Here is an 18342-nt window from a genome sequence, read left to right on the forward strand (position 1 = left end):
CTGGTAATAAGAACATTTCTCATCATGTCACTATGTTTTCATCGGTCAGTGATAAAACCAAATACAACTTCTGATCACACTCATTCTTAAATGATGACACATGCATATGTTGCATTTGGCCTTAATGTGTTCAATCAAAGTGTAATTTCTAACAAGCCAAATGTAAAATCAACTTTTTATTGTACAAATTCCCCACATCACTCTCCCTCCCTCCCTGATATAATACACAATCTTATTTCTTTTTTATTAATATTCATATTAATAATCATAACGATAATATAAAATGAGGAGTTTTATAATATACAAAGCCCTTTTGTACAAGCTCAGTTGTCATTATTCTATCATAATACTGTCCTGATGAGTAAATACAGGAGCAAAATGCAAAGAGAAAATCACTATATTAGAAAAACCCCATCACTGTCGTACAAATCGTTTCTGCAGGATACGTGAAAAGTTCTTCAGCATCACATTGTAGAAAATAAAACGTCTGTTTCCAGCTTATTTGGAGTTTTTTTGTTTTGTTTTCATGTTTGTCACCTACAAAAAAAAAAAAGCAGTTCCGTAGTCGGTGAAATCCTCCAACGTGCTCGGCTGCTTTCACATGTGAACGAAAGTCCACGAGTTTCATTACTGTTCAACTGTTATTCTGCCGTAAATCCCGAACCCGGTGACACATTTTACAGACTGTTCTTATGTAAGCGGGTCCCTGTGGTCGTCACAGCGAGATTATACAACAACAAAAAGTGTTTCTGCACGATGATGATGATGGACATTTAAGGGGAAAAACTTCAAATGAAGCTATAAAAACATGTCCACATGATATGATCAACTCTTAAGGGAACATGACATTAAAAAATAAAAATAGTAGAATCCCAGAGAGGATAGAAGGAGTCCGTCTTCCTCTGGGCATTAAAATAAAAAAGGAAATTGCACTGTAATGAATGAAATATAGATAAAGTTCAGCTGTGTGGAATTGGCTTTTTAAATAATCGCTGTCAAATGGTCTGTGATAATGACCATCGACTCCCCGGAGAGCTTCTCATACATATGATCCCCGTCAATAATTAATCGACTTAATGCTTCGTGAACTAATCCACCACAGGGGCTGTAATTTGGAGGAAAATGGAGTAAAAAAAAATCCGAAAGCCGCATTAATCTCAATAATATGTTTTTTTTATGAGGCATTATCACAGCTTATTTCACAGCGAAACATACCTGTATTCATGAGCTGCGTATATATGTAAAACAAAGCTGATGGAGATGTTTGTCCATTTCATACACGATGAATAAATCTGCATGGAAAATCCAAAATTCCCCAAGACCCGAGTACCACGGCTGAAAACAAAATATGAAAAATGTTTGGGCGCAGGATTTAAAAAAGAAGGAGAAGGTGGAGCAGTGGAGTAGTGGTTGGTGCGACTGATCATCCCGCTTTCCAGTCGACTTCCTATCAGAGTCAGAAGTGTCCACTCCCAGGCTATAGGTTCTCCCCCGGCTGATACTGTGGCTCCGTGGCGGTGAAATAATCCTCCAGGAACGACTGCAGGTACTCGAACGTGGGCCTCTCGTCCGGGTCCTTCTTCCAGCAGACCTTCATCAACTCGTGCAGCGACTCGGGGCACCCCTGGGGGCAGGGCATGCGGTAGCCCCGCTCCACCTGCTCCAGCACCTCCCGGTTCACCATACCTGAGGGAGAGAGGGGACAGAGGAATATTTTAAATTGATTGATTGAATATGTTTTCCGGAGTGCACAATTAAAATCCTCACTATCGCAAACACAAAGGCCTAAACACAATCCTTTCTGTCGTCTAAACCCAAAGACTTTGAGTTTTCAATGATGTGCAAAAAGATTAAAGTGGAGATTTCCCTCGTTTAAGAGGCTCAAACCAGCAAAGAGCTGTTTTTTGTCTCGCTTAATTGTTATTTGCTATCCTGCTGAGAATTAGATGAGAAGATTAACACCAATCTCTGAAGACTAAATATGAAGCTATAGACAAGGGGATGTTAGCTTAGCTTAGCTTAGCATAATGACTGGAAACAGAGGGAAACAGCTAGCCTGGCTCTTTCCAGTGGTGAAACACAAATGTACACAACCACAGACTGGATATAAAGATGGATGACATGTTCCCAAAAGTGAAGCCAAAACTTCTTGATTCTCCCCCTGCAGTGTAGCTCATAAATCATAAATCCTCCATGTTAACAGATGGGACATGGACCAACCTAAAAAGTGAAAGTTTGATTTTAATTATTTATTTGATGCTATAAAAACGGGGGGGGACGTCATGATTGACAGCTGAGACTGACTCCATCCCCCGATCACTGCTGCACAGACTCTGGCTCCAAATGTGCGAGATGACAGCGTTTGCATCTGGGTTAGTTTAGCTTCATTTCAGGACAGTGGGAGGAAGCGGAGACGTGTCATCCATCTTTATATACAGTCTGTGTACATGACGTGTTATATCTGTTAAACTGATTAAACTGTAGTAGTGAAGCATATAAAAACACTGTAAACACATAAATTGTAGTTTTTACAGTTACGTTTTAATGTGATTAAACAAACTAAACATATTATATAATATAACAAATATAATGTACAAATGAGTGAGCTTTATAGATGCTGATGGAGCCAGTCGTTCTGTTTCCCTCCTTATATCATGTATTAATGCTAATTCTTTATACTATATTCCTTTAATCAATTATAAAAATTGTTGTCATTACTTGCTGCCAGTGGACTAATCTACTAATGGTCTCAGATATGGAGTCGAGCTGTGTGAAAGTAGTGCAGAACACTGCAGGCACTGCTGCCCGGGGCCGAGTCAGTCTGGCAGATGGTTATAAAAAAAAAGAGTGGTGTTCAATCTCCTGATCGTTCCCCCACCAGATGGTCTCATCTAATCTCAAAGTGTGTGTGTGTGTGTGTGTGTGTGTGTGTGTGTGTGTGTGTGTGTGTGTGGAGGTATTAGTGTGTGTGTGTGTGTGTGTGGATGTCAGTGTTACCCCTGCAGAGGCATAAACAACCAGCGCAGACAATGTCAGTGAGCTTTACTTCATCCTCTGACATTAACAAACACGCAAGCTTGACGTCTGCTGACGGACTGAAACCAGATAACCACGGCTGTGATTCACCGCCCTCTGATGCCGTGATTTCCCGGCACAGGGTATCATTTTGTGTGTGTGTGTGGGTGTAAGTGTGTGTTTTTACCTGGGTAGGGAACTCTGCCTTTGGTGACAAGCTCGGTGAGTAAGATGCCGAAGGACCAGACGTCTGACTTGATGGTGAAGCGTCCGTACAGCGCAGCCTCAGGGGCCGTCCATTTAATAGGGAATTTGGCTCCTGTGTGTGTGTGTGGGGGAGAGGAAAGAGGTCAGGTGATCCCCCACTAGAGGGCGCATGTGCTCACTTCTGGTTTAATTTAGAGGAAACCACAAAGGCCGCATGAGCCGCAGCTACATGATGAAGAGTTTCACTGATGAGTCCATCATTCTGGTTTATACACACTTCACAGAAAAGTCTTAATGAATCTAAAGCAACAACTTTGAGATAATTTCTCTTAAAAAGGAACTGAGTTTAATTAATGAGCAATAAAACCTGCTCAACTTCAAGAGGTTTTTCTGCCACAGCCTTTCTTGTTCTGATATAAGCATCGTCGTTTTATGTTAACCTCTTTATGATTCCAACTTATGTCGCAGGGACATTATTTCTAAAAAAGAAAACGTTTAAGTCCCATTTTCAAATTCAACTTTTCAGTTTCAGCTGAACGTTTTGTTGCTATGGAAACCCCATCTGAGTTGTCGGAGTAAATACTGAGAGACATTTAATTTACTCTCCCTGCGTCTATGTTGGGATCATAAATAATCTTTATGGAACAGCTGCTGAGTGACTGAGGCGAACACGCCGAGCTAAGATGGAAAACATGTTCAACTTTATATTAATAATAATATTCAGAATATGACAATATTAAGACTTTGGATATTTCAAATCTGGACTTATTTTGAATGTTTTTGGACGTGTTTACAGTCGATTCAGAAAAATGCGTCTCAATTGGTGTTTTTAAGCAGCCCTTTAAGCAGCGGACACTTCGCCCAGCGTGTGAAAAGTGCAACTAATGAGAGGAATCAGGAACATCTGGTTTCCTCCATTAACCTTAATACACCGTGATAGGAGACAACAGGGAATCTTCCTCGCTGTGAGGTCGCCGCTCGGTCCATTTCTACCTTGACCCCTCGTTTACCCGTGACTCTGTGGGAGTGTGTGAGTGTGTGAGTACCAACCTTGCCTGGCTGTGTACTCGTTGTCCTCTATCAACCTGGCCAGGCCGAAGTCGGCGATCTTGCACGCCAGGTTGTCGCCCACGAGGATGTTGGCGGCGCGCAGGTCCCTGTGGATGTAGTTCATCCTCTCGATGAAAGCCATGCCGTCAGCGATCTAAGAACAAACGGTTAGACAGCGTTTCAGGACCAAATCATTTTTAGCTTCTCACACTCTGAACATCAAGCCCCCCTTTTTTCTAAGACATAAAAAGAAGCGTAAAAGTCAAAGAACGAACACAAACTGGGCCAAATCTGGGAGAGGAACACATGCTCGCCTGAGGCTATTGTTCTTTTTTTAAAACCTGAGGCTTAAAATAGAACTCTAAACTTAACAGAGTGAATGAACTCCACACAAATTGTGCACTCGTGAAACCAAACTGTGGTTGAAGGACTCAGCCAGTGCAGTTTCAGTCTACCTTATATGAGGTAACCACGACCACTGAAATCTAAACAACTGGGCAAAATGTGAAGAAATTCCCTGAAGGCGTTCGTGAGTCGTTCCAAAGTGACCTTGACTTTAGACCAACAAATTCTAATCAGTTCATCTTTGAGTGCAAGTGAACGTTTGTACCAAATTTGAAGAAATCCCCTCGAGGCGTTCCTGAGATATCGTGTTCACAAGGCGAAACATTTGCTTTCTGAGGTCACAGCGACCCTCGTGAAACTCCCCTCAAGGTGTTCTTGAGATATTTTGTCATATCAAGAATCCGATGGACGGATTGATGGAGAATGTGTTGCCGGCGTGGAAGCATAAAAATGCTGGTGTGTTTTGTTCGTCTCACCTTTGCAGCCATGTCCACCAGCAGGACGAGCTTCAGGAATTTTCCATCACCCTCTTTGAGGAAGTCGAGCAGGCTTCCTGTGAAAACAGGAAAAGAGAGAAGTCATAAATGCGATTGACCCATGATGAGGAGTGAAATGTGCGTGAGCTGCATAACAATATGCTGCGATATGAAATGTTTAATATTTCAATATTTCCCTGGATCCTTATCACACCTGCTTAGGGTTTTAAGCGGAATATTAAATTGAGCTTGACTCTGATTTATAGTCAATATTTCTCATTCAGTGTGGAAAATAGTTTTCTGCACAAACAGTGGAGGAAATGTGGAAAACAGAACAGCAGTTGCTCTGTGAGCTCACAACATAGAGTGGATCAACAAACTGCAGGCACTTAGACATGCAATCTCTCTCACACACACACACACGCAGAGTCATATGTCATAGAGTTAACATTTACACACACACATAAATCTAATTACTCATAAAACCCTGAAGAAGAGAAAAGCACGCATTGCAGCTGAAGAAATTCCTCCCACATGAAAACTACTGCTGCAGTTTTCAATTAACCATCGCGGATTCAGGCCTTGAGGAACCACAGGGGACGTTGAGGGACCTTCAATGTGTGCAGCATATTAATTAAAAACGTCCATCAAATTTAAATTTTTTTGCCTTTAGGAGATGAGCACGCGCTGTATCTGACATCACTGCGGAAAGTTCCACGGGTTCAGTTGCTTGATGTTGTTATGCCTTTCTGTAAAAATAGACCTCACCAGTTTCATGTAAAGCTGCTTTTCCGGAGGGGCTGTCATGTGACAACGCAAAATGTCCGAGTCAGTGGCTTCGAACATTCTACGGGGAACTTTTCCTGTCAGCCCCCTGGTAAAATGTCAGCGTGACCCCATGTGGGAATACAGCGAGAGTATGTCACAGCGTGCAAGTGGCCGTGTTGGTGACGTTTCTAACATGCGAGAGACGCAAAGCTAAAACAATCGAAATATCCCAAATGTTCATGCTGCTCTGAACGCAACTGACCTGTTTTTACATGTGAAACTCCGGGAAAATGTGCAGAACCAAACTTTCATTGGTTCACAGCTTAACAGGAAACAGCTGAGTTTAGATTTTCTCCAGGAAAAGAGATTCTTAGAAAATAACTAATCAAATAAACCAGTCTGCAGCTTTTTTTTTAAAATTGGATTTCTTTCAGGCATGTGTGTTCACCTTTGGCCATGTACTCTGTGACGATGTAGATGGGCTCCTCCGACACCACCGCGTAGAGAGGCACCAGCTTGTCGTGTCTGAGCTTCTTCATGATCTGAGCCTCTTGGAGGAAAGCCTCGGGCGACATGGTTCCCGGCTTCAGCGTCTTTATGGCCACCTTGGTGGTGCCATTCCACGTGCCTGCAGCAGGGAGAGGAAAGAGCCCACAGTTCACAGGGGTAATCAGCGTTGTTAATGGTCTGGGAGCGAGACAATATCATCAATTAGCTCTTGTAATTGCACAGACGTGTGCTGCCATGTGCGAACGTCTCGTAAAAAACATCCCTGGGATGACGCAGTTCAACGAGGAACAGATAAATTTGGCTGCAGCTGAGACGATGGCTGGAGATAAACAGAGGAAGCCGCTGCAGGAAGTGGACAATTCTCCAGTTTGGACCGAAATAGACAGGATAAATATAAGCTTCAGAGTTTGTTTGATTCATGCACACGGTGTCTGATTATGGGTTTTCCCCCATCATCTTAACACCAGTGAATAATAAAAGAAATCTATGATGTTGGATAAGCACTTTGTGAACATGTGTCTCGTTCTTACCCATCCAGACCTCTCCAAAGCAGCCCTGGCCCAGTTTGAGCTCCAGCCGCAGGGACTCCCGGGGAATCTCCCAGGCGTCTTTCGCCAGCCCCTGCGTCTGAGGCTTGACCGTGGGGCAGACCGTGGTCAGCTTGTGGCAGAGCCCGTCGGCGTGCTCTGTGACGAAGTGAGACACGGAGATGAAAAACGTTACATTACACCCAGCGGCGCCACACACACACATATACACACACCCACGAGCCTCTGAACCAGCATTTCAAAGCCGGTCCCTTTTTCATGCTAGATTCATTCCATTTGATGTTGATGCATTTCGACGCCCTTACACTAACTGTGATGAAAAATAAATGAGATTAAGTTTTTAACACACCCAAACCCTCTCCAGAGCCACTCTGAAATGAAGTGGGATCACAGCGATTTAACCTCAAAGCTCCCCGGGCCAAAGGCGGGAGGTGGGAGGCTGAAAATCGTAAACGCATCATCAATTGTTATTAAAATGAAAAGCTATTCATCTCCCTTGGTGACACTCTGGGGCGCCATTGTTGGAAGCGCAGCAAACTGCATGGTGTGACTGTGGGTAATTTTCAGGACAATTCCTGGAGGTGCGATGAAAGACTGTGATAAATAATGAATGAGAGAAGAGAGGAAATCGAGCGTGAGCGAGAAGCTCTGCACACCACGTACCTGTGTAGTGTTTGACAAGCTTCTGCAGCGTGTCAAACTGGGCCCGTGTGGTGATGTAGTATCCCCCGTTGTCGAGCTTGCGGATCTTGTAGTGTTTTACGTTGTCTCCTTTGGCTTCGTCCCAGTCTCGTATAGAGAGAGAATAAGCGCCTGAGGGAGAGAAGAGAAATGTCCTTTATCCTCTAAACACGAGTGTCAGTGATTCAACTGTGCTACATTAAGACTGGACGTTTAGAGTAAACAGTAAATTCCCAAGTTTCTTTTATTAATATCATGTATTTGACACAGAAACAAGGGAGTATCTTGTCTGTCCCAGAGTGGTTGATTGATTGATTGGTTGTTTGGGTTGGTTGGTTGCAGCTACAGTTTATCCATAGCAACGTCAGCTTGTATAAGTTGTACACTATGGAGAAGCCGTAGCTGTTCTAGCAACACAATCCCCAGTTTTCTTTGCAAGATATTGTATATTTAACATAAAAGTATGAGTGTACCTTGTCTGTTACACAGTGGTTGGTTGATTAGTTTGGTTTGGTTGATTGGTTGGAACTGTAGTCCCCTTCCTTATTTAGGTTCAGTACACGCTGTGCAACCTTTGATTTTTAATCAAAGAAACAGACCTGTTCGTGTCCATCGGAGCCTCACAGAGCTCAGACTGCTAACAGGCTAACGTCAGGACTTATACTTCAGGATGAGAGAAAACAACTTAACAAAGGAGGAGTCATCACCTTTAGTAGTTTCACTTTCTCGTACCAGGAAAGTTCCTTGATGGTTCCCTGTGTTCAGCAGCAGCCTCTCCGCGTCTTTGCGTCCCATTTTACCAAAATACCACCTGTAAAAATACACGAGAGAAAGGCAGCTGTGGACTGAGGAGCTTTCTGTTGAAAATCAGTGACACATTAACTAACTGTCCTGGCGGAGAGCATCGAAATCACATTACGAGGCTTCTCCCAGGTTGTGAAGCTGTTAATGTCGGGGCTGTGTGCTCTGATGCAAGCCATGTGAGATGAGATCATGCTAGTGCCATTTAGTCTCCCGGTGCAGTGGCCGTAAATGGAGTAACAAGGTTATAAGAAGCAGCAACGAGGCCTTACTCTTCAGCCTGGATGGAGTCGGCAGGGGCCACATAATTGCTCGGGATGTAGCCGTTCTTCCCCGTATTGATGGAGCGAGCCTCCCACCAGTCTCCCTCTCTGCAGGACAACGACAGAGGAGAGATGAACGACTCTTCGTGTAACAATCAACCAACGTCTGGTACTTACATAACAACTTTCATGGTTGATACAGCGGATGAAGATCGGTAAATGATGGTTAACAGTTAATATTTTATGGTTGAGCCATGTGTAAAATGATACGCACTTTATACACCTTTGTGGATTATGGAAGCAGTTTGAACCGTTATTCTGCTATGTCTTTAAAATTAGTTTCTACAGCCCACCATCGACTTTACATTACAATGATACAACCTCAGGCGACATCCCTGCTAAAGCGAAGGAAACACGTGGTGATCCAACACATTCATGAAAACACATATGACACAAATTCGGCAAAAATGTCCACGAGAGAGATTCTTACGTGTTGTTGATGATCTGGAAGCGGTCTCCCTTTTTGAACGTGAGATCATCCGTCGTTCTGGCTTCGTAGTCGTACAAGGCCACAAAGAACGTAACGCCACCTGAAAACCACGAAGACACGGATGATGAAATCAAGTGCACACACGCATTAGCAGACAATGATGCAGGTGCAGCAGCAGGTTTGTTTGCCTGTGTGCCTGTTTAATGGCCAATTTAAGGACATAAATCTGTCTCGCCGAGGTCTGAGAGCTGATAGTGTATCGATTTTCTCCAGCTCTTGTTTTATTACGTGAGTGCGTCTCCTGCGAGGAAATACGACTCTGAATCAGACTCTGCAGAGACGAGCAATGACAAAGAGAAGTCAGGATCATCTCCCTCACTTTCATAATCTACATCCTATCAGGTGAACTTAAGTATAAAGTGACTTATGTGCACTAAAGCTCAAATTAAACACAACAATACATAATAAATCACAGTGTAAATCGACTAATCTTTCTGTCCCGGGCCTGTTCTGCCGACATGCCCTGGACAGATGACATTCATATACCCACCACTGACAACAATGCTGTCAACACTAATCCAATTATCTCCTGCAGAAAGCAAACACCATGGCAGTGCCACCTTCACTCCCCCCTGAGAGCAGATAATCCATCGAGGAGGAGGATTACAGCCTAAATCCCACCTAAACAGGAGGGTTCAATCTGGGTCTGATCAGGATCGCTGTAAACTGCTCAGACACGTTGATCACCGCTGATAGCAGCTCCCGTGTTGGAGCTGACAAAAGCAACGCCGGTGGAAATAACGACGACTGTGGCATTAGCCGCGACGTCCACATGTCAGATTAGCAAACTGACGTTCAGTGTGTTTGCATTTAACTGATTTAACACAAATCATTTAACTTAATGCTGAATAATGTCTCAGCATATTGAGAAATTAAATTATTAATGTGAATTTCCTGCCCTTCAGGAGGCCATTGATTTCACTGTAAAGAATAAAGTAGAATTAAGTCAAGCTGCAGTTTACATCCACGTCCAGATTGTTATCAGTTCATCCTTAAATCCAAGTGGACATTTGTACCAGATGTGAAATTCTCTCAAGGTGTTTCCGCATCCCTTTCACAATAATGGCCCGGACGTGAGGTCATAATGACCATAACCTTTGACCTCCACAGCCAAATCAGTTCATGTTTGTGCCAAATTTGAAGAAATTCACTGAAGCAGTTCCATTCAAATAAAACACTACTCACTGGGAACACCACCAGAGAAGGAATTGGACACGGGACCAGAGAAGGAAGACGACATCCCCCCGAAGGGAGTGATGGCAGATGAGGATCCACCAAACGGTGTGAGGGTGTGGTTAAAATTCGCAGCACCGGAGCCAGACGTGGATGTGGGAGGCTGATTCTGCTGCAGCTGGGTGGGATCCGGCCCGTAGTGACCTATGTGAGGCGTGGTGGCAGCGGTGTTGGGGTCCGACACCAGAGAATTGTCCGGCTGATACTTCATCGCGGGTCCTTTGTCCTCTTTGCTTTTAACGCAGCCCATCGTCTTGCCCTTCCTGGACAGAGGGAACACAAAGCCCTGGATTTTAATGCAAGCAGATTGAAGAAGATAAAAACAGCATCCCACTCATCCCTCGCCTTTATGATGCAAAGTGAAGTGACAGGCTAAGGGAGGCGCAGGATTAATGACTGCAACATAAGGCTCTGGAGCATGAGTCATGAAATGAAAATTTAATGATATTATCATGTGAATCACTTTGTTGTTGTTGTTGCGAGCGCTAAGACTGTAAGCCATGTGCTAACTGGGACATATGGGTAAAGGCTAAAGCCGCTTTCAGTCTCTCACCAGTCAAACGTGGCCATGTAGATTAAATTGTGCGCATGTTTTGAGGTATGCTGAAAAAGCTGATTATCCGTTTATATTTTCACGATCTATTAAACCATTGTTCTATGAAGAAATTTCTTAATTCGTACATACAAGTGACAGGTCAAAGCCAATCTGAGGCTATTCCACCGTGACATGGAGAAGAAAAGGAAGTCTCTCCAGTAATAGTGCTGTGTACCACATCTTTTGCCTCATTGTAAATCAAACATCCCTTTTTGGGGCCCCCTACATGGGCCTACTAGGCATAGGTCCAGTGGTTAAAGGGGTCAGGGGGCCCCTGGGCCACAGGCTTTTTAAAATGATCACGCAAAGACTAAAAACAACCATGAACACGCTCAAAACTGCAAAGATACTCTACATAACTGCAGTAATAAATAATACAACTATAAAGAGACACAAAACAATAACAGAATGTCCAAACAGATGCAAAACGACCACAAGATCCCAAAAAAAGAGACTCAAAACAACTACGAACAGACGCAAAACGACTACAAACACTATGGCTGCATTGTTTGCTGTAGTTTGAACTTTAGGTGGCTTAGGGGCCTTTTGTGTGTCTGCGCCCAGGGGCCCAGTGTCCTATAACACATCCAGATCTCAGCTTTTAAGATTTAAAACACCGTGTTGTCTCCGTCCGCGTGGTTGTCATTTCTTTCCTCTAACATGAGTTTGCTGGAGTCGCTGAGGCATTCCGCTGCGAGGTGAAAGTCTGGAAAATGTGGAGACAATCAGACACGCTCGTGAAGACGTCTGAGCCCAACTAGATCAGAATGGTCTCATTCATTAAAATCAGACGCGACTCCAGGAAGTTGGACTCGGTTAATTGCCGCTGACACATGACAAGACTTGTGTGTTTTTCCTTCAGAGGAGAGAAGATGTTGAAACAGGCCAAAACTCGGTGCTACTGAGCAGCATCGTGGCACAGCTGGTGACAGGCGTGACAAAAGGCAGCCGTTACAGGGTTACAATCACACGTCGGTTGAAGAATAGACGAGCTGCTGGAGCTGTAATACATCTTTCACTGATTTTGGAACAGCGGCCTTGATGTTGGAGGTGGGAGGGGAGAGAGAGAGGGGCGTAATCGAGAGTTCATCGAGTTCTCCCGCGGAACTGCCAAGGAAATCAAGAGAATGAGGGCAAACCACAGAGGCTTTCCAAAGATTCAGAACACTTTGCTCAAATAAAACGGTACAAGCGGTCGAGCTGCAGGTTGCAGCTCGTGCCGGGCACTGGTCGTATACTCAAAGCCGTTTTATGAGGTGATCCGTCACTGAAGATGTGTCAAAATAAAACAGATTTCTTTAAAAAAAATTGCTCCAAAAGGAACTCGCCAGTAAATCCCATGTCAGACGTTAGATGTGGAGCCAATGTTTTTGAGAATGTTGGAAAGAAGGGGGAGAAGAAGACGGCCTCGCTCAGCAGCTTGGTCAACGATGGCTGGCTCGCGTTTCATCATCAGACAGATGAGAGTCTGGCTCGTCGGGTCAGCAGTGAACTTACCACACCGTAAAACACTGGCCGCTGTCCCAGGAATACTTGCACTTTCAACTGAAGACGATTTTCCCGTCCAAAACTGAGACATCAGGCATTTCTTGAAAGTGACATCACTCGTCTAAAATGATCATAAATGCAAAAACACTGAGTTGAAATTATGGAGCTTTTTCAGAGAACTCAAATCTATTGCTGACGAAATAAAGCACAACTTTACGAGCCACTTTATTTATTATAAGCAAGAAGGCTGCCTATTTATAAAGTAAGAATATAAAGTAAACAATACTACACAATGTTTTAATATTAAGAGAAATGAAAGAAAGTTATACAAATTATAAAAGCGCAGGAGTGCAGGCAAGTGCAAGATCTAGATAAAGGCGGAAGTAAAGAGAAATCTTTAAGTTTTCTTTTAAAAGACGTGTGAACAGTTTTTTATTTAAGATCAAATATGTACAAAAACTATTGACAGTTGTGAGTTGCTGTAATTTGTGTTTAGTGCTAATTAACTTGCTAACACACAAAACTAGAATGGTGAACACACTGCACTATACTGATGTTAGCAATTACAACAGCTACAAAGCTGATGGATGGTTATATTTTGTTTTGTGTGTAAGATGTTTAAAAGTGATATTTAATTCTTTAGTCATTTACTGTAGTAGACACATGCTGGTGTTCCCTGTCTACCCACATAAAAATACATATGATACATGGTCCACCATCTTCACTGAGGGCTGAGCTAAAAAAAGAACTACAGCAAAGATTAAATACATTTTCTCTGATTAAATTAAATTATACTTTTTATACCACTAAATCCAACGTGATAAGTGAAGCACTGCAGAGCAAAAATAATAAATCAGATAAAATCTCCACCAGTGGCATAAAGAAAAAGATTTAGATTGACGTCATATAGAGAAAGAAATAAAAAGAGACAGCAGGTTGGTTGAATGAGGGATGGGGGGGTGGGGGGTGGTGATGATGAGGCAGACGTGCCAGCTTAAACTACTGGGAGGATTTACAGAATTTAAGAGGATAATAACAGAGAGCAAATAAAAAGGAGCGACCATCAGGACCTGGAGCTGTAACGTCGTCGACCTCGGACTCCAACTGCGCAGCGTGAAGTGACCTTCATGTGAAAAGCACAAACACTAGATCAGCTGTCGAGGACCCTTGGCGGTGATGAGACACTGATGACTGGCTTTGTCCTGAGCCTCTGAATCAGCTCAGCTAGCCGTCTATCAACACCGTGTTGGTTTAATCAGCCGGACATCACAAAATGACACCATGGGCGTCGTCTACAGAGCAGATGAGACGCAGAAGTGAGAAAGCAACAACCCGAGAAGACGTGAAACTCACATCAGGCCGCAGAAACACCACGACTGCACTGAATCACCAATGTTTAAGAGTCTCTCTAAAAGATCATCCCTGAACAACACACAGCACCAGAAGGAAAAATCTGCCGTCGCTCGCTATTTATAGCAACTTATTGTAATGGCTGACAACATCCCATCCACTGCCCCGAGGAAGACGACGTGACCTACAACGGCACGGAAACACCAGAGAGCTCCCAGCTACACGAGCGAGAGCTATGGAGACACAATGAGGGAGGAAGGTGAAGGGTTGAGAGGAGGAAGTTTACAGACACACAAAACACAAACACACACGTACAGTATACAGAAGGTCCGTCCTGAATCTAATTTGGAAACGACGCGGTGCTGCTGTCTGCAGATATAGAGACGAAATGAGGATGAGGCGACTTGTCAATCACAGCTTTGTAAATTGGTGCAGACTGAAACGATCCGCTGAAGGCAAACGTTTCCCATTTTTCAACCAGCTCGTTCCTTCTGTGTGTGGGACTTATTTATTCATGGAAACTGAAATAAAGGCCTTGAAAATAATTTCTATCTCTTTGGTTTCCGGGACACAGACTATCTCCGTTTAGTATTCCTCTTCCAGTACGGTCAGACTGCTCTGTATGCTACTGTAGAACTGGCTGCTGGGGGGGTTCAGGGCCTTGCTCAAGGACACTTCAGCAGGACAGCTACGTCCTGACACCTGCTTGAAACACGATAACCAGGCCACCTGGTAGCTGAAAACAAACATGGAGAAATGTTTCAATGTTTCTAAGGAGTATTCTAGAAAAGGTGTCTAACCTAACCTGGCATGAACCCTCAACTTGGGGTTGGGATGTGCTCCTCACACTCAAACATTAAAGCTGCTTTCAGACATGCACTGAATTCCAGAGAACCTCTAGACATTCTCCGGAGGGGCTGTGTGTGAGAAGGCCTCCAGACCTTCGACCGACTTTCACCAGCCGGTCCCCTGGTAAATACTACGCAGGGAGTCCGGAGGAGCCGATGTGAGAACACAGCCAGAGATCCTCTGCAGGATTCACAGAGTGGGAGGGGGGGTGATGACGTTTCTAACAAGCTACAGACGCAAAAATGACAAAATTATATAAATATCTCAGGATGAAAAAAGCGTCCGGAGAAAGTCCGGACCCAATTCAGCCGACATCCTCTGGAGTTCACGTCTGGAAACGAACTTAAGAGACGAATTATTTATGAATTATTAACACTGATGGAATCAAACAGGTAAAGTTCCTGTGCAAGATGCAAACTATATAGAACTATACACTGTCTGTAATCTCGTTCATCATTTGCAATCTGACTGATGTATTTCATATCATCCTTATTTTAGATGTGAGGCTGTAAAGCGTGTTTTAAAAAAAGCATAGCCTGCATTATAAATGAACTGAGCCAATTATTCTAAAATATATATTCGGTCTTTTTTAGCATCTCGCTGGATCAAACAGCCTCCGCTCCCCTGAGGTTGAGATGATCTAGACTCTAATGAAGTTGACATTTGGCTAAGAGTCAGACAGCCGAGCTGAGGGATGCGACGGCGGCGGAGTCGCTCCATCCGTCAGCCAGCGGTCGAAGGGAAAACCCTGGCCAGCGTCTCGTTGGACAGCTGCTGGACGGGGGAGGGCCTCCGGAGCTTTACTGGGCTTCAGATCTGCAACAGACGCTGCCTGCCACCATCCACCGCATTCCTCTGATGCCAAAGAGTTAAAAAATTGGGGTGTGGAGTAACGTCATTCCACGAGATGGATGTGAAGCCTCAACGTGTCAGGAGAAAACGTCCATAAATGAGATTTACACAGCTCCGGGTGTAGAGTCCTGCTGCAAGAGCACTCTCATGTAGACGAGGGCAGGACGAGACTTGTAAACTTTGATTTGAGAAATAGTAAACACAGCCTGGAGGTGTTTAATGGGAAATGAACGCAGAGACTTGAGAGCTCTTGACTGTTTTTATTGGAGGGAAAGGAGCCTCGTCCCTCAGCTCTCTTTACCAGCGTCAGCCCAGAGGGGAAAGCTCTGTCGGATTTTCTACTTAATATGATTCCACTCATTTTACTAAACTTGACAAGATGGTGTGTAGTAGAATCTCTTCACTGAGCCTCAGTGAACAGCGTTTGGTTGTGAGTTATTGTGCTGCCAGACTTCACAGGGTTTTCTGGAGCAGCGACTCTTTTGAGAGCCTGAACACTGGCACCTGAGCGATGGCTGAACGTGAGCTATTTTGGGAATCGGAGTGTGTCTGCGATCAGCCATTTGTCAACTGGGCCGAGTGTTTGAAGTGTCAACATGTAACAGAGTGACTGTGTAAAAACACTGTGATGTTTTCTGTGGCAAGAGAAATCTAATTCACCTCAAATATGAGATTATTTGGAGATTCTGCAGCAGTTTGTGAGAGTTGGAGTCAAGTCAATGAAATATAACCTAGATGGATGAATAGATAGATAGATAGATAGATAGATAGATAGATAGATAGATAGATAGATAGATAGAGGGAGATAGATAGATAGATAGATAGATGGATGAATAGATAGATAGATAGATAGAGGGAGATAGATAGATAGATAGATAGATGGATGAATAGATAGATAGATTAGTTTTCCTGTGAGTGTCAGTGAGTTGACTGAAGAGCGGCCTTCAAAACCCTGTGTGGGTGATGCAGACGTGTCCCTGGTCCTGCCCTCACAGTGGAACGACAGTAAAATAATAATAAATCATCACACACACACAAACCGTGAATCATCAGTTTCATCAGTGAGTTTGAGTTCAGACAAACTGACAGCACCACAAAGAAGGATCTGAACCTCCTCCTCTTCCTCCTCCTCCTCACCATCATCCTCCTCATCATCCTCCTCCTCCTGACACAAATACTGTGTATCAGCATGAGTCAAACACAGACTTAGATATTTGACATGATGCCTCCTCTGCTGTCTGGGCCTCATTTAAGTCCACTGCACTTTCAAATACAACACAGAATATTTGTAAAGGCAGATAATAACATTTAGATCTATATATTTGCAGGAATTTCAACTTTTAACATTTTCCTTTCCAACAAACCACCTAATATGAGCAATTAAACATGTTTAATTAATGTAATAGTACCATACTGTGATGTACTTGTGGTATAATGACCTTGTCCTATTTCAAAGTATTTAAATGATATCATGGCTGCACTCAGATTCCACAGGGACCCTGAGCACATGCTGTGTTCTCACTCACATTTCTGTTGAACCTTTAGATACACTGGATTTTGAATGTAAGTGAGGTTTGTGTTACAGTGAGACAGATTCTTCTCTTTGTTGCTGACAGGTCAGACGGGCCCATCCTTATCTGACAAAGACCTGCCTAATAATCTGAGATCGTTTACCTTCACAGGATCCGCGTCCTTCTCTCCTCCTTCCCTCCTCGAGTCGGATCCAGGTGAAATCACGGAGATCGGAGTTATTCCAGCAGGGACGGAGCCGCCTTCATCCTCACTTCGTGCATCCGGCGGCGGAGGAGGAGGAGGAGGAGGAGGAGGTCGCTGTGTCTGCGCTGGGGTTTCGGGCTGAAGTTAAATCAAAGCTGTGTGCGAGGAGGTCGGAGCTGATGCAGGAGTCACTCATTGTTCCAGAGAGGTGACAGATGAAGAGGAGCAGGAGCAGGGGGAGGAAGAGGAGGCCTGCAGCTGCATCACAGCCACCACACGGGACACTAATAAAAAGGAGGAAGGAGAACAGATCCTGCAGTATTCCTCCTCTGTGCAGCCTCCACTTCCTACTACTAAACTTGCATCCACCCCCCACACAACAACATGGCCGACCCTGCCTGCCTCTGCCTGCTCTCTGCCTGCGGGACTGGAGCCGCACAGCTGGGGATCCGTCCGGTCGCAGCTGATCCGGGAACAGCTGGACACACACAGCTGGATGTTAAGACCGCAGAAGATAATAAGAAAAGGAGGGATGGGGGTCAGAGGAGGAGGAGGAGAGCGGAACCAGAGGAGGATGGTCTCATGCAGAAAAATAGGAGGACCCACAATGCATGCTGCACAATCGCAAGTGCAGAGCTCTAACGCCCCCTGGCGGTTGTAATCGGGCTACTGCAGCTGTGGGAGGACATCAGGGGGATCACTTAAAGAAACTGGCATCCACTTGGAGGGTTTGGGCAAAAGATGATATCAAAATAAAACAATTCGTAATAAATAATAATAATATAATAAACGTCACATTATTGTTTCTTCAAGTTTCTGAGTTTGATCGATTATGTGTTATACAAATGCAATTTATCACAATATGGTACCACGTTATGTATTAACACATATTTAAGGTAATTGTTATTATGTTACGTTTTGGGATTTGTGGACGTGTACGAGCCAGAGACAAATTTTCAACTATAATGGAATAAAATGGAAAATAAAGTTAATCTTGCATCTTGGGGTATTGTTGGCAACAGCGCCACACTGTGGTGGAGGTCGA

General features: G+C 44.0%; 1 protein-coding gene across 1 annotated transcript; it reads right to left on the reverse strand.

Moving 5' to 3' along the window:
- Nucleotides 1-163: 163 nt before the first annotated feature.
- On the reverse strand, nucleotides 164-17891 carry LOC118098516 (tyrosine-protein kinase yes). Its single transcript, XM_035142409.2, has 12 exons — nucleotides 17256-17891; nucleotides 10400-10710; nucleotides 9155-9254; nucleotides 8674-8772; nucleotides 8308-8411; nucleotides 7583-7732; nucleotides 6902-7057; nucleotides 6310-6489; nucleotides 5094-5170; nucleotides 4273-4426; nucleotides 3203-3334; nucleotides 164-1686 (listed from the first exon to the last, which is right to left on the reverse strand). The coding sequence occupies exons 2-12, from the start codon at nucleotides 10695-10697 to the stop codon at nucleotides 1478-1480; spliced, it is 1659 nt and encodes a 552-aa protein (XP_034998300.1). The 5' UTR covers nucleotides 10698-10710; nucleotides 17256-17891; the 3' UTR covers nucleotides 164-1477.
- Nucleotides 17892-18342: the final 451 nt, after the last annotated feature.

This window comes from Hippoglossus stenolepis, chromosome 19 (genome assembly GCF_022539355.2).
Source record: "Hippoglossus stenolepis isolate QCI-W04-F060 chromosome 19, HSTE1.2, whole genome shotgun sequence".
Lineage (NCBI taxonomy): Eukaryota > Metazoa > Chordata > Actinopteri > Pleuronectiformes > Pleuronectidae > Hippoglossus > Hippoglossus stenolepis.